At 46.3% G+C, this 27,700-nt stretch overlaps 1 protein-coding gene across 2 annotated transcripts in view; it reads left to right on the top strand.

The window, feature by feature from the left end:
- Nucleotides 1–27,700, top strand: part of PLA2G4A (phospholipase A2 group IVA) — a 237,517-nt gene that overhangs the window by 168,668 nt on the left and 41,149 nt on the right. For both annotated transcript variants that reach the window (XM_089692650.1, XM_089692651.1), the window contains 2 exons: nucleotides 17,669–17,740; nucleotides 24,583–24,825. In XM_089692650.1, coding sequence (XP_089548776.1) covers nucleotides 17,669–17,740; nucleotides 24,583–24,825 — 315 coding nt within the window. The remainder of the gene's footprint in view (nucleotides 1–17,668; nucleotides 17,741–24,582; nucleotides 24,826–27,700) is intronic.

Below are 27,700 nucleotides of genomic sequence, written 5' to 3'. Positions count from 1 at the left end.
TACAAGCTTTAACCAGTGCTCTGCTGGACACTAATAGAAGTCACAAGACTGCTCTAACTGCTGATGAGAAAAGGTATTTAGCACTTTATATTTACTAAAGTAATTGCATTTCCATGTTCTGTGTACTGTGGGAGACTGGATATAGTGAATGCAGGGTCCTGGGTTTAGGTACACTTTAACAACCATGACTCCTCTGCTGTCAGCAGGATTCGCCACTGACCGAACTAGTGCCAATTGTTTTGTTTTTTTTTTGTTTTGTTTTTTTAAACAGCGTGGGGGTTCCCTCCCAATCTATACTAGGCCCTTTGGCACTTCGAATCCATTGGGAAAATGTAAAATCCAGTCAAAATGAATAAATTAAATGAAACAAAACTAAGCAAACGAATACAACAAAACTAAATTAGTAACTTAATGAATTGATCTGAAGCTTAACAAATGTTTTCATTCAGCACATCTAGCTTCCCGATTGGATGTTAGGATTCCACTACTACAATTTTTAAAGTGATTGTAAAACTATTTTTTTTTTTACGTAATAAACTTGTTATACTTACCTGCTCTGTTTTGCACAGAACAGCCCCGATCTTCCTCTTCTGAAGTCTCCCGCCAACGCTCCTGGCTCTACTTCTTTAGTCTTTAGTGAATGCAGCCATAGGAAGACACTTTCTATGGGGGCAGTTGTACAGGCTCCATCCCAAGTCTCACTATAGACACAGACAGCATGGCTCTGCCCCACCCCCATTCCTTCACTGGATTCAACTGATAGCAGCAATAGGCAATGGCTCGCCCTGCTATCAATCCACCTTGTGAGGAGGGAGAAAGCCACTGCTCCGGGGCACAGTGCTGGATTGAGGTCGGGCTCAGGTAAGTATAAGACCCTGGTCATACCGGGTGCGACTTGGCATGCGATTTGCATGCCATACGACTTGCAAATTGCATGGCAAGTCGCACTCTAATTACAGCGGTCCTATCAGTGTGGTTTTGACTTGGTCGACACTGATTTCTAAAGTAGTACATGCACTACTTTTGGTGCGATTTTTACATAGACATATGTGTCAGATGTCTTGCAAATCGCACCTCAAATAGGCATGTCATCCGACTTATAGTGAAGACGCATGATTTCAAAGTTGGGATCAGTGTGAACGCGGTGTTAGGGGGGCTTGGGGAATCATGCAGCACAGAAGGTTTTTTACCTTAATGCAGAGTGTACATTAAGGTAAAAAACCTTAAGCCTTTAGAACCACTTTCATTTTTAGTAAAGAAAACATCCTGAATGTAAGTTGAACCCAGTTTGTGTGTAAGCATTGCAAGTCAAATGTGTGACATTCAATCTTTAGAATGCTTTAGTCATACACTAGAAGCATATATAACTTATGTTTAATGTTAACATTGACGTTTCCATTTCCTATTGTATGCTATATTTAGTCTCTGAAGTGTTCTGACTGTGAAGTGACTTGCACAAAAGCAAACAGCCGCTTCAGTATAGAAGAATTCACATTTTCACTATTTCTATGTCATGGGTAATTCCTTTAGCAATGGTGAATTTAGAGCGGTTTATCTTGGAACAATGAAATATTATGTATTAAATTTCTAGTGTTGACTTTTGAGTATATAATATTTTTATATATTAATATTTAAATAATTATTACATTTGTGAAGGCTGTGATGATTTGTGGTTTTAATAGCTGACTGTAAGTGCAAAAACAGTGAGTTCACTCCACTCCAGAGGTACTTTTCAGGGCTTTTTTTGCCCACTTTTATTTAAAACAAAGCAAAAGTTCACAACAAAAGGCTTCACACGCAGGGGTTCTCACCATCAATCAGACATACACTGTATTCAGCCTCGTGGCTCTTTATACAGCTTTGCAGCACAGCTTAGCAAATGGTCTTCCTGACCCATCAAACACATCCAGTGCTTGTGCACTAACCACTGTACCTCAGCTCTGTATCCTTTCTGCAGCATCCCAGCTGCTCTGTCCCTCATGGACTACCTTCCAAAGGCTTATGCCTGAAACTGTCCTGACCTGGACAGGTTGGTGTGGCATGCACCTCACTCACTGCTCCCTTGCAGTCACTGAACCCCTTGGGAATAAGAAGGAAGCACACACCTGCCTAATGTGTTTGTTTCCTCCAAAATCTGACCTAAACTGCCTATTCACACAGTGACATGGCCTCACCCTGTCACAAGCCCTTTTCTAAATTCATAGCAAAATGGCTTCAGTTTGTCTTACAGCCATATGTTTTATACTTAGAATTCACAATAGATTGATTTTGCTAACATGAGATGATTGTTAAAGTGAGTCTGCTGCTAACATTTACTAATAGAACAAGCAGTAGAATAGTATAGCATGCATGTACAGGTGCTGCATGCATTATCAGATCTGTGTATGAACATCCTCGAAACTTTGAAACTTGGAAGCTCTAATATAAAAAGTGTGTACAGCCCAACTCCGCCTACACCACTGACCCCACTATTGTTCCCTTTAACCATCTGACCTACGGAAGATTTTACCCCCTTCATGAACAGGGCATTTTTTACTATTCAGCACTACACTACTTTAACTGGTAATTGCAACACTGTACTCAAGTGAAATGTATATAATTTTTTTTCACACAAATAGAGCTTTCTTTTGGTGGTATTTGATCTCCACTGTGTTTTTTTATGGTTTATTATATAATTGAAAAAACACCAAAAATTTGGGGAAAAAACTATTTTAGTTTTTTTTTATTAACTATATTTGGAAAATAAAAAATAGAATTTCTTCATAAATTACTATGATGTACAGTATACACTATCACCAAAAGTACTGGGACGCCTGCGTTTACACGCACATGAACCTTAATGGCAGTCCAGCCTTAGTCCGTAGGGTTCAATATTGAGTTGGCCCACCCTTTGCAGCTAAACAGCTTCAACTCTTCTGGGAAGGCTGTCCACAAGGTTTAGGAGTGTGTCTATGGGAATATTTGACCATTCTTCTAGAAGCACATTTGTGAGGTCAGGCACTGATGTTGGCTGAAAAGGCCTGGCTCACAGTCTCTGCTCTATTTCATCCCAAAGGTGTTCTGTCGTGTGGGGTCAGGACTCTGTGCAGGCCATCCCAAACTCGCTAATCTGTGTCTTTATGGACCTTGCTTTGTGCACTGGAACAGGAAGATGCCATCCCCAAACTGTTCCCACAAAGTTGGGAGCATGAAATTGTTCAAAATGTCTTGGTATGCTGGCGTCTTAAGACTTCCCTTCATTGGAACTAAGGGGCCAAGCCCAACCCCTAAAAAAAAACAACAACCCCGCACTTAATCAACCCTCCACCAAACTTTACACTTGGCACAGTGCAGTCAGGCAAGTACCGTTCTCCTGGCAACCGCCAAACCCAAACACGTCCATCGGATTGTCAGACAGAGAAGCAAGATTTGTCCCTCCAGAGAGCAGGTCTCCACTGCTTGGGCTTGGATGCAGCTGCACGGCCATGGAAACCCATTCCATGAACCTCTCCACGCACTGTTGTGCTAATCTGAAGGCCACTTGAAGTTTGGAGGGCTTTAGCTATTGACTCTGCAGATAGCTGACAACTTCTGTGCACTGTGCGCTTCAGCATGTGCTGACCCCACTCTGTCATTTTAGATGGCATACAACTTCATGGCTAAGTTGCTGCTGTTCCCAGTTGCTTCCACATTGTTATAATACCATTAACTCTGGAGACCCAACACCTCCTGACGCTGGGCCCTCATTACCTCCCGAAGCTGTGCACTCAACGCCTCCCGACACCGGGCCTCCAGCACCCCTGGCGCCGGGCCTACAACACCTCCAATCACCGTGTCCCACGTCTCGTCCAGCCAACGCACCACTGTGCCCACCGACGTCGTGCCACAACACCCGCGGACGCCGGCCTACAGCACCCACAGACTGCGGCCCCAGCCGCCCACCACTCCCTCTTCCCTTCTTCGATTGGACACTGATGAACTCCGTCATGGCATAACGGACTCTCCCCATCCTCACGTCCTGACTGAAACCTCCCCCCTCTCCGACCCGATCAGCATTCTGCCCACCCTAGCATGCCACTTGCACTCCTCCTCTTCGTTCTCCTCTCCTCCATCCCCAAACTTGCCTCCCTCTACCCCCTTACTCCCCTGAAACAGCTCTACATCGCACCCTCACTTCTTCCCTCCCCCCTCTACGGCTCTCACCACCTCCTACTAATACTCCACGCCCCCGCCGACCCACATGCCACCACCAACAGACCCACGCGCTCCTGCACCTCCCGTTCCCATGCCACCTTCCTCACCCTCCTCCTAACCGCCAGCGACATCTCCCCGAACCCTGGCCCACCATCTCCCCACTCCCCCTCCCGGCACCCCCCTACTCACGCCAACCACCGCAACCCCCTCAGTCTCATATCCGTCCCCCTCCTCCCCACATCCACCCCTCCCCTCTTGGTTGCACTCCTGAACGCCTGTTCGGTTTGCAACAAGCTCACTGCCATCCACGACCTCTTTGTCTCCCACTCCCTCAACCTTCTAGCGGTCACCGAAACCTGGATCCAAGCCACTGACTCCACCTCCCCTGCTGCCCTCTCCTATGGAGGCCTCGTCTGGACCCATTCACCCTGACCGAGCGGACGCAGAGGCGGAGGGGTCGGTATGCTCCTACCACCGCTGAGCACCTTCCAGGTCCTCCCTAACCCCCCCTCCCTATCCTTCTCCTCCTTCGAGGCCCACTGCATCCAGCTCTTCTCTCCCACCCCCCTAAGGATTGCGGTAATCTATCGGCCTCCTGGTTCCACATCCCCCTTCCTAGATGACTTTGCCGCCTGGCTTCCCTTCTTCCTCTCCTCCGAGCTACCGACCATCATCCTAGGCAACTTCAATATCCCGATCAACGCCAACAGCCCGGCTACTTCCCAACTCTTCCTTCTAACCTCCTCCTTTGCGCTCACACAGCATACTCAGTCCTCCACCCACTCCAACGGAAACACCCTGGACCTCGTTTTCTTCCACCTCTGCAACCCCCACGACTTCACTAACACCCCCTTCCCCCTCTCTGACCACCACCTCCTCACATTCTCCATCTTCCCCCCCCCCCCGAAGTGTCTAACCATCACCCGCAACCTCCACAATCTGGACCCGACCCATCTCCACCCAGCAGCTGACCGTCTGTATGACCGTATCCTCCCTCTGTCATGCCCTGACCTGGCAACTACTGCATACAACGACTCACTGTCAGCTGCCCTTGACTCCCTGGCACCCCTAACCACACGTAGCATTAGACCCCGACCGCTTCAACCCTGGCAAAATGACCACTCGAAATGCCTCAAACGACGCAGTCGCATGCTGGAGCGCTAATGGCGCAAAACCAGATCCCCTTGCACGTTCTCCCTCTATAAAGCCACCTACCTCGCCTACACCACTTCCCTCCACACCGCCAAGCAAGCCTATTTCATAACCCTTATCAACACCCTCTCCACCTGTCCTCATCGGCTCTTCTCCACTTTCAAATCCCTGCTCTCTCCCCCCCCCCCCACATCCACCCAGCACCTCACTCACCGCCCACGAGATTGCCAATCACTTCCAAAACAAGATTGACGCAATCCGTAAGGACATTGTCAACTCACAATCCACCTCTCCACCCAGCCTCCCGCCCTCCTTGAACCCCTCAACCGTCCCCTCCCCTGACCTCAAAGCCACACTACCCCCCACTATACTTAATGACCCGCACATCATCACCTCCTCATCACCTCCCTCAGCCCAACTACCCCCGAGGAGGTCTCTAAGGTATACACTGAAGCCCGTCTCACCACCTGCCCCCTGGACCCTATCCCCTCACAGCTCCTCCAGTCACCCCCCCCCCCCCTCCATCATTCGCTCCCTCACCCACATCTTCAATCTCTCCCTCTCTACTGGCATCTTCCCCTCCCCTCTAAAGCACACACACATCACCCCCATACTCAAAAAACCCTCCCTTGACCCCACCAACCTTAACAACCTTAGACCCATCTCCTTGTTGCCCTTCACTTCCAAGCTCCTTGAGCGCCTGCCCTACAATCGCCTAAGTGCCCACCTCACTGATAACAACCTCCTTGACCCCCTACAGTCTGGCTCCTGGTCTTCCCCCCACCCCGTGCCCCCCCATCTTCTCCATCACTACTAACAACGCCGCCATCTCCCCCACCCCACACACCAAAGTCCTGGGTGTCACCCTGGACTCCCACCTCTCCTTCCTACCCCACATCCAACTGCTATCTAGATCTTGCAGGCTCCACCTCCGCAACATCTCCAAGATACGCACATTCCTCACCCCAGACACCACCAAACAACTCCTACACTCCCTAATCTCACGCCTGGACTATTGCAATTCCCTTCTCACTGGCCTACCCAAACGAGCGCTGTCCCCACTCCAGTTGATCCTAAACTCAGCGGCTAGACTCATCCACCTCACCAACCGCTCCACATCTGCCTCCCCCCTCTGCAAATCCCTTCATTTGCTCCCGATTGCCCAACGCATCAAATTCAAACTGCTAACTCTGAACTACAAAGCCATTCACAATGCTGCCCCAAACTACATAACTGACCTGATACCCAAATACTACCCTACCCGTGCCCTCCGCTCCTCACAGGACCTCCTACTCTCTAGATCCCTGGTCTCCTCCTCCCACGCCCGATTGCAGGACTTCTTCAGGACTTCCCTCATCCTCTGGAACTCCCTACCCCAATCCATCAGACTGTCGCCTACCCGCCTCACCTTCAGGCGCACTCTGAAAACCCTCCTCTTCAGGGATGCCTACCCCAACCTTACCTAACACTCGACCTCACCTAACAACTAACCACCTCCACTCCTCCCGCCACTCCATCCCCTACAGCCATCTCCTCCTGTGCCACCTTCCCCTCCCTCTTAGATTGTAAGCTCGAAAGAGCAGGGCCCTTGAACCCCTCGTGTATTGTACTGTTACTGTGTTGTCTCATGTTCTGTCCCTTGCTATTGTACAGCGCTGAGCATACCCTTTGGCGCTATATAAATACTGTATAATAATAACAGTTGACTGGAATATTTAGTAGCAGGGAAATTTTACAGATGGACTTATTGCACAGGTGGCAACCTATCACGGTACCACGCTTGAATTCACTGAGCTCCTGAGAGAGATCCATTTGTTCACAAATGTTTGTAAAAGCAGTCTGTATGCCTAGGTGCTTGATTTTATACACCTGTGGCCATGGAGGTGATTTGAAACACCTGAATCCAATGATTTGGAGGGGTGTCCCAATACTTTTGGCAATATAGTGGAAGTGTAGCACTACCCCTTTAGCTGTCAGAGTTTTGGGTCCCCCTATAGTACTGCACAGCCAGGCAACATGCATATCCTTCCAGCCTTGCACTCCAGAGACCGTAAAAAGTCCTTGTTATTTTTTTTAATTTTATTAGAGGATTTGAACTTGGTTGGGGATGAGGGATACAAAGGATGCCCAAGGAGTTGTTAAGCTGAGGACAACTTCCTGGAGCTATGTACAAATGCCCAGAAGGGTTTCTCTTCTTTGAAGAGCGATACATCCTCTCCTGACTTACCACCTCAGACCCCAGATGAAATCTCCTCTTCACCCAACTGCCTGAGGGAATCCCTGGGCAAGGGGACCCAGAATCTGCCTCCCGCACGCCATATAGTAATATGATGGACGCAAGGTGGTTCTCTCGTTCTGGGAGGACGTCATAAGACATCCATTCTAACCGAATTGGTCCCTCAGACACAGCGGATCACTGATCCACAGAAAGAGCCGAAGACGTCAGCTCGGTCATGGGATCAGCTGTGTCCAATCACAGCTGATCACATGTAAACAGGGAAATGCCGGTTATCGGCGTTTCTCTCCTTACGAGCTGTCGCGCTGACAGCTCGTGAGTTGAGGAGAGCCGGTAATCGGCATTCCTCGGAGGGGACATGTACACAGATCATCAGAGCCCTGATGATCAGTGTAGCCCCAGCAGCGCCACCTGTCAGTGTCCATCAGTGCCAGCTCTTAGTACTCATCAATGCCACATATCAGTGCTCATCTGAGCTGCCTTTCAGTGTCGCCTATCAGTGCCCGTCAGTGCTGCTTATCAGTGCCGCCTATCAGTGCTGCCTCTCAGTGCCCATCAGTGATGCCTGTCAATGCCCATCCGTGCCACCAACCAGTGCCTCCTCATTAGTGCCCATCCATGCCACCTATCAGTGCCCATCACTGCAGCCTCATTAGCGCACATCAGTGAAGGAGAAAAATCACTTATTTACAAAATTTTATAACAAAAACTAAAACTTTTTTTTCAAAATTTTCAGTGGTTTTTGGTTTAAGAAAAAACAAAAATCCCAGAGGTGACTAAATACCACCAAAATAAATCTCTATCTGTCACAAAAAAAATATAAAAATTTAATTTGGGTACAGTGTTTCATGACCGCGCAATTGTCATTCAAAGTGCAACAGCGCTGAAAGCTGGAAATTGGCCTGGGCAGGAAGGGGATATAAGTGCCCTGTAGGCTAGTGGTTAAGATCAGCAGTTCTAGATGGGGCTATTCAGGTTTCCAACCAGTATGTCCTCTCCTCTTATTTGGCCCAGGGGGTGTGGGATTACTTACTCAGTCCTCTCCTGCAAGCTTGTGGGTTGGTGGCTACCTTCAGGCTTTTTACTGGGCTGGCTCCTTCCTTGGTTCTCCTGTTTGTCTCCCTCAGGGTATGGTTGAGGCCAAGAGATCCTCCCTTCCAGCTTCTCTGCCTGTAGGTAGGCTCCTCTCCTGGACCCCCTCCCAGGCTCCATATTCCATCCTGCTCACTTCATCTTCCACCCTAACTCTCCCTGCTGCATCATTCTTAATGGCTGTCCTGACCCTATGCCAAGCCTCCTTGGGGATTTGTCAGGATCGCCTAAGAGTGCAGACCAGTTCCTCCTCACCCCCACCCACTTAGTTCTAGAGACCTCTCCAAGTCTGTAGATCAGTGGGAGGTATCAAGGAACTGATCTGCAGAGCCTCTCAGCCCTGACCCAAAATTTGACCCCTCTGACGATCTTTCCCAGTTGCTCCTCAGCCTCCTGCTAAAAACAAATAATTAGCTAGCTCCCCCTGGCTAACTAGGAGGGTGCTGCATATATTTGAATATGGATCCATCCTGAAGCTTTATCTCATTTTTTGAACTGCTTAAAATGCCACGACAGTACTAGAGATGAGCGAATTATTCAAAAATTCGATTCGACTGATTCGGCGAATTCGTGAAAAAATTTCGATTCGAGTCGAATATATTCGCTGCGAATTTAACTTATAAAAGGGTGTTTCTAGGCTTCAGAGAGCCTTTATATTAGTGCAGAACACTGTACCTTTAATTTAAATGCCCTTGGAGTCTGCTGGGGAAGAGAAATAATACTGACAGTCAGTATGACATGCAGATGAGTGCCGTCGATCTTAGAATCACCGCAGACTTCACTCATTTGGGCAGTCACGGGGCCAAAACCAGAGTGTGGAGCCACAGTGTGGCGGTGGAGGCAGCAGCAATGGGAGGCCATACAGCACCCTATGACAAAAATGGAAACCACCAGCAGTGTGAGGAGACCTGAAAGTGGCACATGGCAGAGTGTGGCGATGGAGACAGCAGCAATGGGAGGCCGTACAGGGACCCATGACACACTCTGGACCTGGCAGCAGCATGAGGAGGCGGTACAGGGGCCCATGACAGATTACGGGCCTGGCAGCAGCATGAGGAGTTTGGTACGGGGGCCCATGGCAGATTACGGGCCTGGCAGCAGCAATGGGAGGCCGTACAGGGACCCATGACACACTCTGGACCTGGCAGCAGCATGAGGAGGCGGTACAGGGGCCCATGACAGATTACGGGCCTGGCAGCAGCATGAGGAGTCGGTACGGGGGCCCATGACACACTCTGGACCTGGCAGCAGCATGAGGAGGCGGTACAGGGGCGCATGACAGATTACGAGCCTGGCAGCAGCAACTTGGACAGGAGGACGTTCAGCTTCTGCACGGTCGGGTGCGTGCTCGCAAACTGTTGTCTCTTGGAAAAGGATTCCAAGAAAGACTGCTGACGGAATCCGTGAAGAGGAGTAGCAGGAGAAGGAGCATCTGAACGAGCGGAATATGCCAACAAGCGACAACAGGAGCCCATGACAGATTACGGGCCTGGCAGCAGCATGAAGAGGCGGTACAGGGGCCCATGGCAGATTAGGGGCCTGGCAGCAGCAATGGGAGGCCCGTGATCTGCCAGCACCCTATGACAAAAAATGGAACACACCAGCAGTGTGTGAGGAGACCTGAAAGTGGCACATGGCAGAGTGTGGCGATGGAGACAGCAGCAATGGGAGGCCGTACAGGGACCCATGAGAGACTCTGGACCTGGCAGCAGCATGAGGAGGCGGTATAGGGGCCCATGGCAGATTAGGGGCCTGGCAGCAGCTATGAGAGGCCCGTAATCTGCCAGCACCCTATGACAAAAAATGGAACACACCAGCAGTGTGAGGAGACCTGAAAGTGGCACATGGCATGAGACACTGTGGACCTGGCAGCAGCATGAGGAGGCGGTACAGGGGCCCATGGCAGATTAGGGGCCTGGCAGCAGCTATGGGAGGCCCGTAATCTGCCAGCACCCTATAACAAAAAATGGAACACACCAGCAGTGTGAGGAGACCTGAAAGTGGCACATGTTTGGGGCATGATTCATGGCAGATTTAGTCAGTTGTGTCAGGAACTGGTGGTTTGAAATCCAGACTAATCCACGCCTGATTCATTTTCACAAACGTGAGTCTCTCCACACTTTGGGTGGACAGTCGTGTCCTCCGCGGAGTTACAATACCTCCTGCCGCACTAAACACGCGCTCCGATGCCACACTACTGGCCGGGCATGACAGCCTTTCAAGGGCAAATTCAGCTAGTTGGGGCCAAAGGTCAAGTTTCGTTGCCCAGTAGTCAAGGGGATTGTCTACCTCGGTTGGCAGGGTGCTGTCCAAGTAGGCCCAAGCCTGTTGTTTGAGGTCCTGCTCCAGGTCCACCTGATGCTGCTGCTGCTGCTGCGGCTGGTTAGTAGTTTCCTCACTGCGCTGGTGAAGAAAGCTACTCATCATCGACTGCAGACTGAGGCAGCCGCTGCTGGTGGAGCTGCCACTGCTCCTACCACCCCACCCCTCCCCTGCTGCCATGGCAGCGGAACGCGAGCGCACAGGGCCCACAGTGTCTGAGGATGGACGTTGGCGCAGAAAGGCAGAGACCAACTGACTACATAGGTGGTTTTTATAGTACGTTATTTTGGCCTCCCTCTCAGCAGGTGTGAAAAAGGCCACCATTTTTGAACGGTAGCGAGGGTCCAACAAGGTGGACAGCCAAAAGTCATCCCTCTGTCTGATGGTTATTATTCGGCTGTCGCTACGTAAGCAACCGAGCATGCTATGGGCCATTTGTGCCAAGGAATGCGAGGGACTCCCTGCCTCCATCTCCACAGCATACTGCCACGGTGCGTCTGGGTCCTCTGTCTCCTCCTCCTCCTCCTCTACCAGATGCTCCTGCTCCTCCACTCCTGTCCGCTGAGTGGAAAAACCACCCATTTCACTCAATAATTCCTGAGCACAAATGTCCTCCTCTACCTCCTCCTCTTCTTCCTGTCTTGCCCCCACAGGGGTCATGTGGCGTTGAGATCTGTGCGCCACGTCTACCGCACCCTGACCAGCCATTGTTAACAGCATTTGTTCCAGGACGTGCAACAGAGAAATGACGTCGTTCATCCCATAGTCCTGCCGACTCACGAATAGCGTGGCCTCCTCAAAGGGCCTGAGCAAGCGGCAGGTGTCACGCATGAGCTGCCAATGGCTGACATCGAAGTTACACAGGGGAGTACCTTTATCCGCTTGTAACATCAGGAAATCGGTGATGGCCTTTCGCTGTTCGTAAAGGCGGTCTAACATGTGTAGGGTTGAATTCCACCTTGTTGCAACGTCGCAGATCAGGCGATGCTGTGGAATTCCGTTCTGCCGCTGCAGCTCAAGGAGGGTGTGCTTTGCGGTGTAGGAATGGCTGAAATGCATGCAAAGTTTACGTGACATTTTAAGGATGTCTTGCAGTGGGATGGTGGATTTTAGGAACCGCTTGACATTCAGATTGAACACGTGAGCCATGCATGGCGCATGGCACAACCTTCCTTGACGCAGAGCAGACACCATGTTCTTTCCGTTGTCGGTCAACATGGTTCCGATTTTCAGTTTGCGCGGAGACAGCCATCTGTCGATTTCTCTGTTCATTACACTGAGAAGTTCCTCCTGTCAGGGCTCTCAGGTGTGACCAGAGATGTGTGACTGACGCAGGGAAACGCAGACTTCAGATATGTGATAAACAATGTAATTTATTAACACTAACAATACAACCATAAACGCAGTGCAATACTAAAACATAATACAGTGCAAACAAACCAAACCAACCACCCACAGATAACAGTACATACAAGCAAGCGTCGTCAGGCAGGCCGGGTCAATATCAATAGGGCAGGTAGGTACAGGGGGAGCAAGCGGAGAATGGTCGGGGTCACAGGCCAGGTTCAGCAGGTAGCAAGCAGTGTAGTACAGAGGGTCAGGCAGAGGGATGGTCAGGGTCACAAGCCAGGGATCAGAACAGGTAGCAAGCAGCGTGGTACAGAGGGTCAGGCAGAGGGATGGTCAGGGTCACAAGCCAGGGATCAGAACAGGGTCAGCAAAGAATCAGACAGGAACAGAGAGCAGGAACAGGATGCAGGACAGATACAGGGCCCAGGACAAACACACACCAAGGCAGAGTCTGTGGGTCTGGCCATCCCTTAAATACCCCAGCATAATCAGTTCCAGGTGTTAGCTGGCTGCAAAGTTGAGTCTCTGATTGCTGGGAGCACCCGCTGGCCAGCCCTGGTACTGCAGATCAAAAGGCAGGTGAGTCCCACCATTGCTGGCCAGTCCATTCCTGACACCTCCCCTGTGTGACTACGTTCGCCAAGGCATACCAGGTGCAGCACAGCGTGACACCGTTGCGCCCTGCACATGTGATATGCCGGTCGGGTAATGGGACTTGGCACGGGGGTGGCGGCTGAGGACACGGCGGAAGAAGAGGTGGTAGAGGCGGACATCTTTGCCGGACCAAGGACGTGCAAACGTGGAGGCAAAAGCGGCGTGAGCTGTCCAAGTTGCTGGTGCGGCTGTGACGGCACCACGTTCACCCAGTGGGCCGTAAATGACATGTACTGTCCCTGACCGTAGTTACAGCTCCACACGTCGGCGCTGCCGTGCACTTTGGCAGAGACCGACATGCTCAAAGACTGGCCCACCATCTCTTCTACATGTGAATGCAGGGCTGGCACTGCCTTTTTGGCGAAGAAATGACGGCTTGGCACTCTCCACCGCGGCGCGGCACAAGCCATCATTTCTCGGAAAGGTGCTGAGTCCACCACTTGGAAAGGGAGGGACTGCAGCACCAGCAACTTGGACAGGAGGACGTTCAGCTTTTGCACCGTCGGGTGCGTGCTCGCAGGAGAAGGAGCATCAGAACGAGCGGAAGATGCCAACGAGCGACAACTCCCCTCAGCAGAGGTGTTGGAGCCTTGACTGGCTGATAGAGGGCGATTGACGTCGGGTGACGGAGCAAGTAACGGAGCGGGTGATGGAGCGGGGGCTGGGGCGGGCAGAACCGCCGTAGCTTTATCACGGTTTTCCCAGGCCACCAAATGGCGACGCTGCATATGCTGCCGCAACGCTGTAGTCCCAACATGGGCCCCCTGGCCACGCTTGACTTTCTGGCCACATAGTCGACATACGGCTACGTTTACTTCCTCGGGCGGCTTGACAAAAAATTGCCACACCGCCGAGTAGGAAACTTTTCCCCTGATACTCCTCACTGGCTGACTGCTGCTTCCTCCGTGCACACCGGCACCACTACTGGCCGTGGTGGTAGGCTGCAGTGGAGCTGGTGCTCTACTCCGTGGCCGTTTGCCTCCACTGACACTGCTGCGACCCTGCTGCCTCCTGGGCAACCCACCGACTGTTTTGCTCGCTGCCAAGCTGCCACCCTCTTCTCCTGATGATGCGGAAGCAATAGCCTAATGACGACGAGGCTACCAAGTGCGATCAGCCTCATCATCATCAATTAGGGTCTCCGCCTCACTACTAGCCCCCTCGGCTGCGTGTGGGTCAGGAGACAGACCTGTCTCTAGACCGGCTACCGAGCCACTCTCCTCGCCACTACTTCTTCGCCTGGCTGCTGAAGAGGCGGATGTCTCCCCCCGTTCCTGACCACCCTCTGTTAGCTCTTCCTCACTGTACAGTGGGGCTGAGCCCACAGCATGCGATACTTTGCTTGGTGAGGGAACACCAAAGGACAGGGGCAGGTAGAGGACACGTGATTTCAGTGGGCTTGCTCCCGGGCCATGCCAACTAACGGTTGTGTCTGACGTACCCACCGACCGTTGGCTGTAGGTGTCAGAGGTGACCTGGGAAGAGGAAGACGACCGAGCCAACCAATCGATGACGGCAGGGTTGTCGGTGGAGACACGACCGCTGGATGACACCGGGAGCACTGGCCTCTGGCTGCGACTAGTGCTGCCTCGACCCCTTCCTCTGCTGCCACGTCTGCTCGCTCCTAAAACATTGCCTCCTCTGCCACTCCTATGCATGTTGTCTGACATACTCTTTAATTCAACGATTCTGTGTCCCTCAGTAACAATTCTGTGTCTGTCCCTGAGTAACAATTCTGTGTCTGTCCCTGAGTAACAATTCTGTGTCCCTCAGTAACAATTCTGTGTCTGTCCCTGAGTAACAGTTCTGTGTCCCTGAGTAACATTTCTGTGGCCCTCAGTAACAAATCTGTGTCCCTCAGTAACAATTCTGTGTCTGTCCCTAAGTAACAATTCTGTGGCCCTAAGTAACAATTCTGTGGCCCTAAGTAACAGTTCTGTGGCCCTCAGTAACAATTCTGTGTCCCTCAGTAACAATTCTGTGTCTGTCCCTAAGTAACGTTTCTGTGGCCCTAAGTAACGTTTCTGTGGCCCTAAGTAACGTTTCTGTGGCCCTAAGTAACGATTCTGTGGCCCTAAGTAACGATTCTGTGGCCCTAAGTAACGATTCTGTGGCCCTAAGTAACGTTTCTGTAGCCCTAAGTAGCGTTTCTGTGGCCCTAAGTAACAATTCTGTGTCCCTAAGTAACGTTTCTGTGGCCCTAAGTAACGGTTCTGTGGCCCTCAGTAACAAATCTGTGTCCCTCAGTAACAATTCTGTGTCTGTCCCTAAGTAACAATTCTGTGTCTGTCCCTAAGTAACAATTCTGTGTCTGTCCCTAAGTAACGTTTCTGTGGCCCTAAGTAACGTTTCTGTGTCCCTAAGTAACATTTCTGTGGCCCTAAGTAACGGTTCTGTGGCCCTCAGTAACAAATCTGTGTCCCTCAGTAACAATTCTGTGTCTGTCCCTAAGTAACAATTCTGTGTCTGTCCCTGAGTAACAGTTCTGTGGCCCTAAGTAACAGTTCTGTGGCCCTCAGTAACAATTCTGTGTCCCTCAGTAACAATTCTGTGTCTGTCCCTAAGTAACAATTCTGTGGCCCTAAGTAACGTTTCTGTGGCCCTAAGTAACGTTTCTGTGGCCCTAAGTAACGTTTCTGTGGCCCTAAGTAACGTTTCTGTGGCCCCAAGTAACGATTCTGTGGCCCTAAGTAACGTTTCTGTGGCCCTAAGTAACGATTCTGTGGCCCTAAGTAACGTTTCTGTGGCCCTAAGTAACGTTTCTGTGGCCCTAAGTAACGTTTCTGTGGCCCTAACTAACGTTTCTATGTCCCTAAGTAACGTTTCTGTGGCCCTAACTCTCTCCCTGAATACAGCCAGGTCTGCCTCTGTTGAATGACTGGAGGCAAATGGAGAATTCTAAAATGGCCGCCATTTATAGCTCGACCATTACACAGTGCTGGCTGGCTGGCTGCTGATTGGCTAATGCGATCACAAGTCATGAATGAATGCATTATGGGTCAGCGCGCCTTGTCTGCGCGCCTTCCCAGACATCCCCGCTCCGTCGCCGCACATGTCGCCGCCATTTTAGGAAAAATTTCGATTCGCGCATCCGAAGTCTGCTTATTTTCGGATTCGGCGCGAATCGAAATTTTTCTAATATTCGAAACGAATTCCACTTCGCCTACTTCGATTCGCTCATCTCTAGACAGTACAAATAAACCTAAAATGACCCCTTTTTGGAAAGTAGACAGTCTGAGGTATTTAAAAGGTATGGCCAGTTTTTTGAAGTTGTAATTTTTTGTTACAATTTTTTTTTCACATACTGTCATTGGTTCTAGTACAGCGCCATATGACTGTTGTGGCAGTGATCAGGGACACTGACTGGTGATGGTATGTTTGTTTGTTTTGGGGTTTTTTTGTTTTGTTTTTTACTATTTTTTTAATAACATTCTGTTCAGAGTAGTTCAGTGCCTCCATAGTGACACTGTTCTGGAGAGTGGTCAGAGATTTATTTTTACACCTGTTATTGCTGCAGTGAAGATCACTGTATAAGCAATAGTTTAAGTTTTCATCATAAATGGATAAACTATTCATGAACCGCTTGCTTTTGATTGTGATTTTTGATTGGCTACAGCTAATCACTTGGTGCAGGTAGCCAGATACCGTGTGATTGCTGTAGGACGATCATAAATCACAACAGTAAGCAAGCTGTTAATGAAAAGCCATTCATGGCAGGTTGTTTACATTATCATGTGATTGCTACAACTAATCATACCGATCACGATGCCCAGTTATCGATAACAGTAATCCTCTGTGTCTAGTAGACACAGTGGTCACAAGTGGGGCACACAGTGCTCCCCAGCGAGTGTGCAGCACGCTTCTAACTCGGAACAGGCACAATGAAATACATGTACATGATTGAGCCTGCATGTGCTGCAGTATAATTACTGTGGCAGGTCTGAAAATGGTTAAATATGCATGCATTTCAACAGTGTTCGAGTACTGGATGATTTACAGTAGTAACGGTAACTATGTATATTTTTGTATAGTCAAAAAGTTAGCTTCACTAATGATTAAATCTCACTACTGAAGTCTCCAAGAGATGTAAGATACCAACAGGTCTCCGAGTCCTGTAGACTACACCAGTAACAAAAATTACTTTTGTACCAGCCACTACCAGTGGTACAATAGTGGTCAGCAGTGCTGCAGTACAAAGGGTACTACTTCACGTTGAGGTATGTGGGACATTTTTCCGACCATGCCATTCAGTTGACCCACTACTTTATGTTTCCAAGACTGTTGGGTGGCTTTTACAAAGCAGAGAGGATAAGGATGGGATGAAATTGATGGGAAAGTCTTATTTGAACACCACAACCTAATGGCTTCACCAACTATGGTAGCATTTTAGCAAAAATTTGTTGCAGTACTTTACGAACAGATGTGAAATAATGATATGGATGATCAGTCAAGAGTTACAGGGAAGAAGTAAGATTAACTTTTTCGCCATCTTTCCAATAACAGCAAAAGCTGCCAGCCATGTCCCTTTTCCCTTCTTAAGTCTACTGGCCTGATAAATGTCGCATAGGATACTACAGCTTTGTTTCTGCACTAAATTCAATGGACTATAAAACCATCTTTGGAATATTCATAAATTGTTACATCTGGCAATATAATAATATAAAATGTTTTTGTTTGTTTTGTACCTAGAAAATATTAAACCAAAGCACATAGTGACCATGGACAATTCAGACAGCGATGATGAGCAACAAGAGCCAAAAGGTAAACATATGGATTTTCTTGAAATAGTGGGCTTTACGCTGTAAGTATTACATTCTCTGTTGTCTTCTATATATGACATCATAATTACTTTACTGCACATCATCCCCTTAATTTACATATAAAGATTGATGGAAAAGTGATATACAGTATCTCCCAGAAGTGAGTACACCCTCACATTTTTGTAAATATTTTATTCTATCTTTTCATGTGACAACACTGAAGAAATGACACTGCTACAACGTAAAGTGCTGAGTGTACAGCTTGTATAACAGTGTAAATTTACTGCCCCCTCAAAATAACTCAACAAACAGCCATTAATGTGTAAACCGCTGGCAAAAAAAGTGAGTACACCCCTAAGTGAAATTGGCCAAATTGGACCCAATTAGCAATTTTCCCCTCCCCAATGTCATGTGAATCGTTAGTGTTACAAGGTCTCAGGTGTGAATGGGGAGCAGGTGTGTTAAATTTGGTGTTATCGCTCTCTCTCTCTCATACTGATCACTGAAAGTTCAACATGGCACCTCATGGCAAAGAATTCTGAGGATCTGAAAAAAAGAATTGTTGCTCTACATAAAGATGTTGTAAGCTATACACAGATTGGCAAGACCCTGAAACTGAACTGCACCATGATAGCCAAGACCATACAGTAGTTTAACAGGACAGGTTCCACTCAGAACAGGCCTCACCATGGTCGACCAAAGAAGTTGAGTGCACGTGCTTGGCGTCATATCCAGAGGTTATCTTTTGGAAATAGACGTATGAGTGCTGCCAGCATTGCTGCAGAGGTCGAAGGGGTGGGGGGGTCAGCCTGTCAGTGCTCAGACCATATGCCGCACACTGCATCAAATTGGTCTGCATGGCTGTTGTCCCAGAAGGAAGCCTCTTCTAAAGATGATGCACAAGAAAGTCCGGAAACAGTTTGCTGAAGACAAGCAGACTAAGGACATGGATTACTGGAACCAGGTGATGTGGTCTGATGAGACCAAGATAAACTTATTTGGTTCAGATGGTGTCAAGCGTGTGTGGCAGAAAGCAGGTGAGGAGTACAAGCCGATTTGCTGTAACCGATTATAAAGTGTTGGCTGGAGTTTGGATTCAATGTGTTATTGCATTCAAATTGGCTAATATATTTAACACTCCCACCTGTCTGCTGTGTCCAGTGCTTATTCATCCGAGTGGTGTCTCACAAATACAGGAAGTGTGCTATTGGTCAAATCGCTAGGAAAACAGAGGGGAAAAGGCCAAAGAAAAGAACTGCTGCAGCCACCACACCTAATGATTGGGAAGCTGCAATATAATATATTTTCGGTTTAATACTGCTTTAATATGAAAATATTAACATTCCCCCTTTGCTGGGACATTGTATTCTGACAGGGACACCCACCACCAGAATACACTGACCAGTAGCTGCAGTTGCGGGAGTTTGGGAGGCCACACTCTGAATTTTGATGCCTGCGCTGGATTTTTGTCTAAATTATGCCACAACAATTTCTTTTAATTTATTAAATGCAAAGATGCATTAAGTAATGTCTTTAATATGCAAGTTTCAATATAGTCGGTAAATAAAACTAGATGTGTTCATAATCAGTTTGTTGTCATTGAACAACTTTAAGTCCGTGCTCCTGTGTCTTCATTATCTGAAACCGTTTTGCTTTCCTTATTATATTGCAATTTACTGTGCATAGAGGGTAATATACACACAGCAATGCCTCCAACACCATAAATAGTTAATGTCTTTCTCTTAGTGGGTTTTTATGCTGCTGAAAAGCATGTGGAGTCTGCAGAAATCTATGGGCTCTTTCACACAGATTGCCAGAGGGTAGTAAAAACAGACAGTCGAGTCACAGTTCTACCTCTCCGACTGCCCATCTTTGCAGCCAGATGGGGCTGTATACATGACGGCTGCTGCAATTTTAACTTGGCTTGCAAACCCGCCCTTTAAGGTTGATGTGAGCTGCAAACATTTGGCTGGCTCCAGTTGAAATGTGGTATTTCAATACAAAATCCCCCCCCCCCCCCCAGAATTTAAAAAAGAAAAAAGGCAGACATTCAGGAAGTGGTAGGATCATCTACTGAACACCTGGCAGCCGCTGCTTGACTGTCCTTTGTGAGCAATCCAGGTTAAATTAATAACCATTGACACTAGGTTAAGTCATCCAGTGGTGTCTGTACATAGATGTAGTGTTGATCAGGATGCGAACAACTAAGTTTTTTTATTCATAGGATATAATAGAAGGTCAGCAGAACCATACCGTAAGAACAATGAGGATGTGCCTAGATAATGATATATTGTTATACAATCAAGGACTATATGGGTGGATGGAGTTAGAGAAAATAGGATCTGAAGAGGAGCACCCACACATTTGTATACATACTTCCCCATCTGTATGATTATGATTGCAACAATCTCCTAATTCAGCTATATACTGTATACTACATATAGTTACATAGTAAGGTTGAATAAAGACAATAGTCCATCCAGTTCAACCTGTGTGGGTGCGTTCATGTCAAAAACTCATATCTTATATCCCTGTATATTGTGTTCGCTAAGGTGCCCATCTAAGAGCTTTAAAACTATCAATACTTCCCGTTGACATTACCAAAGTGAGTTCCACATTCCTACCACATTGACAGTGGAATACCCCCACGCTGTTTGTTAAACCACTTCCCCAATTTCATTGAGTGGCCCCATGTATTCTTATACTTCCTGAGACAGAATAGTTTATTCCTTATAGCAGAACCACCATTGAGGTATTGGTATATCGCAATCATATCTCCTCTCAAGCATCTCTTCTCCAAGTTTAATGTGTGTAGCCTTTCCTCATAACTGATGTCCCCAAGACCCCTTATTAACTTTGTTGCCATTCTCTGGACTCTCTCCAGCTCTTGCACATTATGGTGACCAGAACTGGGCAGCATACTCCAGATGCGGTCGAACCAGAGTTTTATACAGTGGCAGAATTATAGTTTTATCTCTGGCGTAGATTCCCTTTTTTTATGCATGCAAATATAATGTTAGCTTTGCTTGCTGCAGCTTGGCATTGCATGCCATTGCTAAGACTGTCATCTACTATGACCCCCTGATTTTTCTCCATACTGAATTCCCCTAGAGGTTTTCCCCCTAGCATGTAACTTGCATTCATATTTTTAGTCCCAAAGTGCATTACTTTACAATTTTCAACATTAAACCTCATTTGCCATGTATCTGCCCACCCCTTAATTTTATTGAGATCTTCTTGTGGGGTTTATATATCCTTCTATGATGTTATTTGTATCATTGGCAACACTGAGATTGAGCTATTTATACCAACGTCTATGTTCATGAAAACATTAAAAAGAACTGGTCCCAGGATGGAGCCCTGGAATTACCCCATTTACTGCTCCAGACCAGTCTGAATAATTGCTAGTAATCACCACCCTTTGGACACGCCCCTGTAACCAGTTTTCTATCCAATTACAAACTCTCTGGTCCATACCTACAGACCTGTTTGCAAATTAAGAGTTTATTGGAAACTGTATAGAATCCAGGTACACCACATCAACCACCCTTCCTTTATCTAGATGGCAGATCACTTCCTTCTAAAATGTTAACAGGTTGGTTTGGAAAGAATGACTTCGTAAAGCCATGCTGATTACTAATGATGCTGTTTTCCTTGGCAAACTATTGATGATAGACTGACTGGCCTGTAGTTTCCAGGAATGTATCTCTGCCCTTTTTAAAATATTGGTACGACGTTGGCCCTTCGCCAATCAGCTGGTACTATTCCTGTTAGTATGCTATTCATAAAAATTAGGACTAATGGTCTGGCAGTAATCTGACTTTTTTTCTTGGAGGACTCTTGGGTGTAAGCCATCTGGTCCTGGTGATTTATTTGCGTTAAGCTTTTCAAGTAATACTGTACCAAAACAAAATTTATATCACTTTTTTCACACAAATAGAGCTTTCTTTTGGTAATATTTGATCACCACTGGGTTTTTTATTATATAAACAAAAAAAAAATCTTTTTACTTTCTGCTGTAGAAACAATTGAGTACTGTCCGTGATACTTTTTTTATTTGCACTAACATACAATTTTGAGGACAAGCTTTCGGGGTATGTCCCCTTCTTCAAGGTCTAAGCAGTACTATTAAAAATCACAAAGTTTAAGCAGAATGTTAAACTTTCTGCTGTAAAACTTATCAAATACAAAAATCTAATTTATTCATAAATTTAGGCTAAAATGCATTCTACTATGTCTTTTTGGTAAGAACTATGGTATATACAGTTGTGTTCAAAATAATAGCAGTCAGACATCACTAACCTGATCAATCACTGTTTTTGGTAGAAATGATATTTCTACATGGCAAATAATTTACTAGCAGGTGTAGTAGAGTAATAGAAATCCAACAGACCCAACAGTCATGACATGCATGCTGCTCATTCGGTGTAATTGAATCACTAATTGAAAGGGGCATGTTCAAAATAATAGCAGTGTGGAGTTCTATTAGTGAGGTCATTCATTCTTTGAAAAACAGGTGGCAATTATTGCCCTTATTTAAGGAAGGAATGCAGCAAATGTTGTACATGCTGGTTACAGTGCATTTCTCTCTGAAATTCTGAGGAAAATGGATCGTTCCAGACATTGTTCAGAAGAACAGCGTACCTTGATTAAAAAGTTGATTGGAGAGGGGAAAACTTATAAAGAAGTGCAGAAAATGATAGGCTGCTCAGCTAAAATGATCGCAAATGCTTTAAAATGGCAACCAAAACCTGATAGACGTGGAAGAAAGTGAAAAACTACCATTCGAATGGATAGAAGAATAGCGAAAATGGCAAGGACTCAGCCAACAATCAGCTCCAGGAAGATGAAAGAAGGTCTAAAGTTACCTGTGAGTAGTGTTACAATTAGAAGACGCCTATGTGAAGCCAAGCTATCTACAAGAAGCCCCCGCAAAGTCCCACTGTTGAAAAAAAGACATGCTGAAGAGGTTACAATTTGCCAAAGAGCACATTGACTGGCCTAAAGAGAAATGGCGCAACATTTTGTGGACTGATGAAAGTAAGATTGTTCTTTTTGGGTCTAGTGGCCGGAGACAGTTTGTCAGACAACCCCCCCAAACACTGAATTCAAGCCACAGTACACTGTGAAGACAGTGAAGCATGGTTGCGCAAGCATCATGATATGGGGATGTTTCTCATACTACGGTGTTGGGCCTATTTATCGCATACCAGGGATCATGAATCAGTTTGAATACATCAGAATACTTGAAGAGGTCATGCTACCTTATGTTGAAGAGGAAATGCCCTTGAAATGGCTGTTCCAACAAGACAACGACCCCAAACACCAGTAAACGTGCAACATCTTGGTTATGGAGTGGCCAGCCCAATCCCCGGATATTAATCCAATAGAAAACTTGTGGGGTGACATCAAAAATGCAGTTTCTGAGGCAAAACCAAGAAATAGAGAAGAACTGTGGAATGTAGTCCAATCATCCTGGGCTGGAATACCTGTTCACAGGTGCCAGAAGTTGGTTGACTCCATGCAACACAGATGTACAGCAGTTCTCAGAAACAGTGGTTATACAACTAAATATTAATTAAGCGATTCAAAGGAAAGCAAACGGGAACAACACAAATTTGATATATTTGTCTTCATATTTTGATTTGGAATAGAATGTGTAGTGTTCCCAATGCATTTGTGTGTATGGAAATAAAAGCTATTAGAAGGATTTTGAGCTTTATTCACTTTTTTCAACACACTGCTATTATTTTGAACACAACTGTATACTGGAATTTTTTTTCATGCTATGAATAGCAGTGATTAGCGACTTATAGTGGGACTGTGATAGTGCAGAGTGCAATCTGACACTAACTGGGTGGAAACTGACTAACTGCCACTGACTTCACCAGAGACTTTAATACAGTGATAGTACTATACACTGTCACTGTACGAATGACACTGGCTGCGAAGGGATTAACATGATGGGTAATCAACGGGTTGTGCATAACAATGCAGGCCATATATGGGTCAACTTCTGCACAAATTATCTTCAGATGTTTTGTGCATTTTGTAATGCAAAATGGTGCCACGATGGTGCCACCATTGAGTTTGAAATTCCACCAACCAAGCCTTCAATTTCACCTGCTAAAGAAAATCATTTTCATGGTTGAGACTTTTCTTTTCTTTCCAGGTCACAACTCATGCTCCTTTCTTTTTCAATTATATTTCTTGCACGATTCTCCCAACATTCATTAGAAATGTGTTCGTTTTTCCAACATGCCCAACATGCCCAATCACTCAAATTTGATGGCCACAGAAATATCTGCTGATGCTGCAGCACACCAATGGTGCAAAATTCGAACGACAATTCTTAGTTGCAATTTTTGAAAGAAAATTCTTTTGGAGTTTGACCCATATAGGGCCTGCATAAATTCACTTTTCCAGAAAATAGCCTGTTCAGTAATCGTATTATCATACCTGTGCTTGGGCCCTCAAAAATATCTGTGTGAAAAACTCCCAGTTAGGAATCGCCCACCTCCTGGCTTGTTTCTAGGATGTGAAAACCATTGCAATATTGGAAGTGAGAGTTCAGTAGTTTTCATGTCCTTGCAACATGGCAGTACCTGGGAGTTGCTGACTGAAAGATTTTTATCCAGGCTTCTGGGGGGTACAAATAGCCTACAGGTACGACAATAAAACCAACATTTTACAAAGTTAGTTTTTTTTGTTTTTTTTTTTAAACATCTACTGGGGCCCCTTGGCTGCATAGGATATTTTCTGGAAAGGGTGAACTTAGCCTTTAAAGCTGTTATAGGGGTGAGAGCATGTGTTTGACTACTAATTTTTATCAATTTCACTTAGGAAGTGAAAATGTTGAAGCTGAAGAAGAATATCAAAAAAACAATCAAGCCAGCTGGGTTCAACGCATGTTCATGGCTCTAGTAAGCGACACTGCCCTATTCAATACACGTGAAGGAAGAGCTGGAAAAGTGCATAACTTCATGCTTGGTTTAAACCTTAATGCGTCATATCCATTGTCTCCTTTAACGCAATTTTGTTCTCAAGAGTCTGTCGATGAGGATACATTGGATCTTGCAGTTGCAGGTGAGTGTGCTAACATAACTTCCATAATAAAAGTGAGATTTAATTTATTAACATATTTCCTTAAAGCTGAACTTAGGGATAAGCCAATATTGTCTAATTATAAGAGGCATGACTGCTCTTACTTGATATTTGGTGCTTTGTGTATTCTTCCATATTTGTGCAGTAATCCAGCAATACCAACCAATCACCGCTGCTCTCTTTACTTGTGCAGGCTGACTGGTCTTGTAAAAACCCCTCCTGTACTCAGCTAGAATGCCAAAGTCTCTTACATCTGGTATCCCCATACACGGGAGAAGTATCTGAATGTATTTTGGAGTGTAATTCCACATACAGTTGCAAGAAAAAGTATGTGAACCCCTTGGGATTACGTGGAGTTTTGCATGAATTGGGCATAAAATGTGCTCTGAACGTCATCTAAGTCACAACAATAGAAGAACACAGTCTGCTGAACATAATACTACACAAACATTAGATGGTGCCATGGTTTAATTGCACATAACATGTAAACATTCATAGTGCAGGGAGGAAAAAGTATGTGAGGCCCTAGCAAATTTTTGGGAAAAAATACACTATTTTGAATTTTTAATTCACAAAAACACAGAACTAAACATGGCATGCTTTAAAACTGTGTACACTGTGCAACGGCGACAAACTACATACATTTTTAATATCCATAGGCGATGCTTTAAAAGCCTTTACAGGTTACTACCTTAGATTTACGCAGAAGGTCTAGTGCTAGAATTACTGCCCCCGATCTGATGTCCGTTGTGATACCTCACATGTATGGGGCAATCACTGTTTACATACCGACACGGGACTGATGCTTGCATTCACCTTTGCGCGCAAGCACAGGGGGACGGGGGGGGGGGAGCTCCCATTTATTTATTTTTTTTACACTGTCCCTTTCAGCTGCAGGGATCACCTGGTATAACCACCCAAAGTCCAGTGATGTACCAGTACATTGTTGGTCCTTGTTGGGCATATATGTTCGTTTTTTGTTTTTTTATGCAGCCTGTTGGCTGAATAAAAAAATCTCTGCCAGAAGTGTGAGGTATGCCCACCATTAGAGTATTATTACTTCTAATGTTGGGCATGCATGAAATGTTCAGGGGTTTTTTTGTTCAGCCCAACAGATTCCTCCATTAACATCAATCGATGTGGAAGAAGAAATTTCTGCTAGAAAAAATGGAAACAAATATATGCCGAAGCATAGGAGCAATCCACCCACAGACCATCCCAGACTCCCATGCTTGGGTATATATGTTCTCTTCTCTTTTTTTTTTTTTTAAACTACGGATGATAAATCTCATCCAGCAGTACTGCCCACACTCACGTGTATTCTGGGAGCAAACCCTGTTGCTTTCAGAATAAACAGATTGATGCTGCAGCTGAATGGCATTCGTGCAGAGAAAACAATGGTTAACAATAAAACACAAAAGCAGAACAGTAACTCCAATAAAACACTTATTCTTTTTTTTTTATTGCAAACTGGTAAACTTTCCAGACTGATTTTAAGTTCTCTCAAAATGCGATAAGCAGTTTCCGGACTACCTGACATCTTTCGATATCCTGTGTAAATGTGTACCCTAGACTGTGCCATGCTATACCCTATATTAATACTTCACTAGTGTGTGGTATTGACGGAAGCAGTCCTTGAGGCAGAGACCAGGTTGACCAGGACAGGAGGGACACATCTAATTCCGTGTCTGCTACAGACACATCTTTTTTTAGGTTACTTTTGGGTTAGGGTACCAGGAATGACATCATGAAAATGCCTTATGCAGTCGGCTTACTGCATCTGGGTTGGGGATTTGGGCCACAGCACCTTCTGGATACAAAAGGGCTGTAATGATCTCTTCCTGAAATTTCTAGGAAGGATCCTCTTTGTCCAGTTGCTTTAAGCACAAAACCATTGTACAAAGCCAAATGAAAAAAAATATACATACACTTTTTTGTACTAGGGTCTGGCTTTACAGGAATCTAAGTACGGTTTTATCATCTGGTCATTGAAGTCCACCCCTCCCATGTTAAGGTTATAGTTGTGGACACAGAGGGATGTCTCAACAATTTATCTTTCGATCGGGACCTTTCCTGATCATGTGACAGCAAATCACGGCGGTCACATGACACTAAAACCCCACCCTGCCTCCCGGCTTCTGAAGCCCTTAAAGGGTTGGGAGGCGCTGGCGCCAAGGGATTAAAGTACAACGTGAAAGAAAATCCAAAATTGTGAGTTGTTATACAGGATTTATATAGTGCCAACAGTTTGTGCAGTGCTTTAAAACATAAGGGCAACAGTACAGTTACAATACAATTGAATACAGGAGGAATCAGAGGGCCCTGCTCGTTAGAGCTTACAATCTAAAATGGGAGGGTCAAGTGATACAAAAGGTAATAACTGTGGGAGATGAGCTGATGGAGAAAACAAAAGTAGTTGCTAGGTGGAGGCCAGATAGGCTTCTCTGAAGAGAAGTTTTCAGGGATCGCCTAAAAGTGGACGGAGTAGGAGATGGTTGAACAGATTGGGGTAGAGAATTCCATAGGTTGAGGGAGCCTCGGGAGAAGTCCTGCAGGCGAGCATGGGAGGAGGCGATAAGGGAACTAGAGAAGGAGGTCTTGGGAGGAACGAAGAGAGCTATTTGGCATTTTGAGACTGGATTAGTGATGTAGCTGGGGGCCAAGTTGGGATGGCTTTGTAAGTTGTTGTTCTTAGTATTTTGAATTTAATTCGTTGGGTTGCCTTCAGAACAGGAATACTTGGGATTACCTTCTAATAGGACCACTAGTTCTGGTGACAACCTGGCATTCCCTCACTTTAGAAAGATTATCACTTGCTTCCTGTTTTGGCTATGAGACAGGAAGTGGAAGAAAATGT

This window comes from Staurois parvus, unplaced genomic scaffold (genome assembly GCF_062004578.1).
Source record: "Staurois parvus isolate SC_StPar_1 unplaced genomic scaffold, SC_StPar_1.0 ptg000597l, whole genome shotgun sequence".
NCBI lineage: Eukaryota > Metazoa > Chordata > Amphibia > Anura > Ranidae > Staurois > Staurois parvus.
The sequence above is the reverse complement of the archived record's forward strand: the minus strand, read 5'-3'. Positions and strand labels throughout refer to the sequence as shown.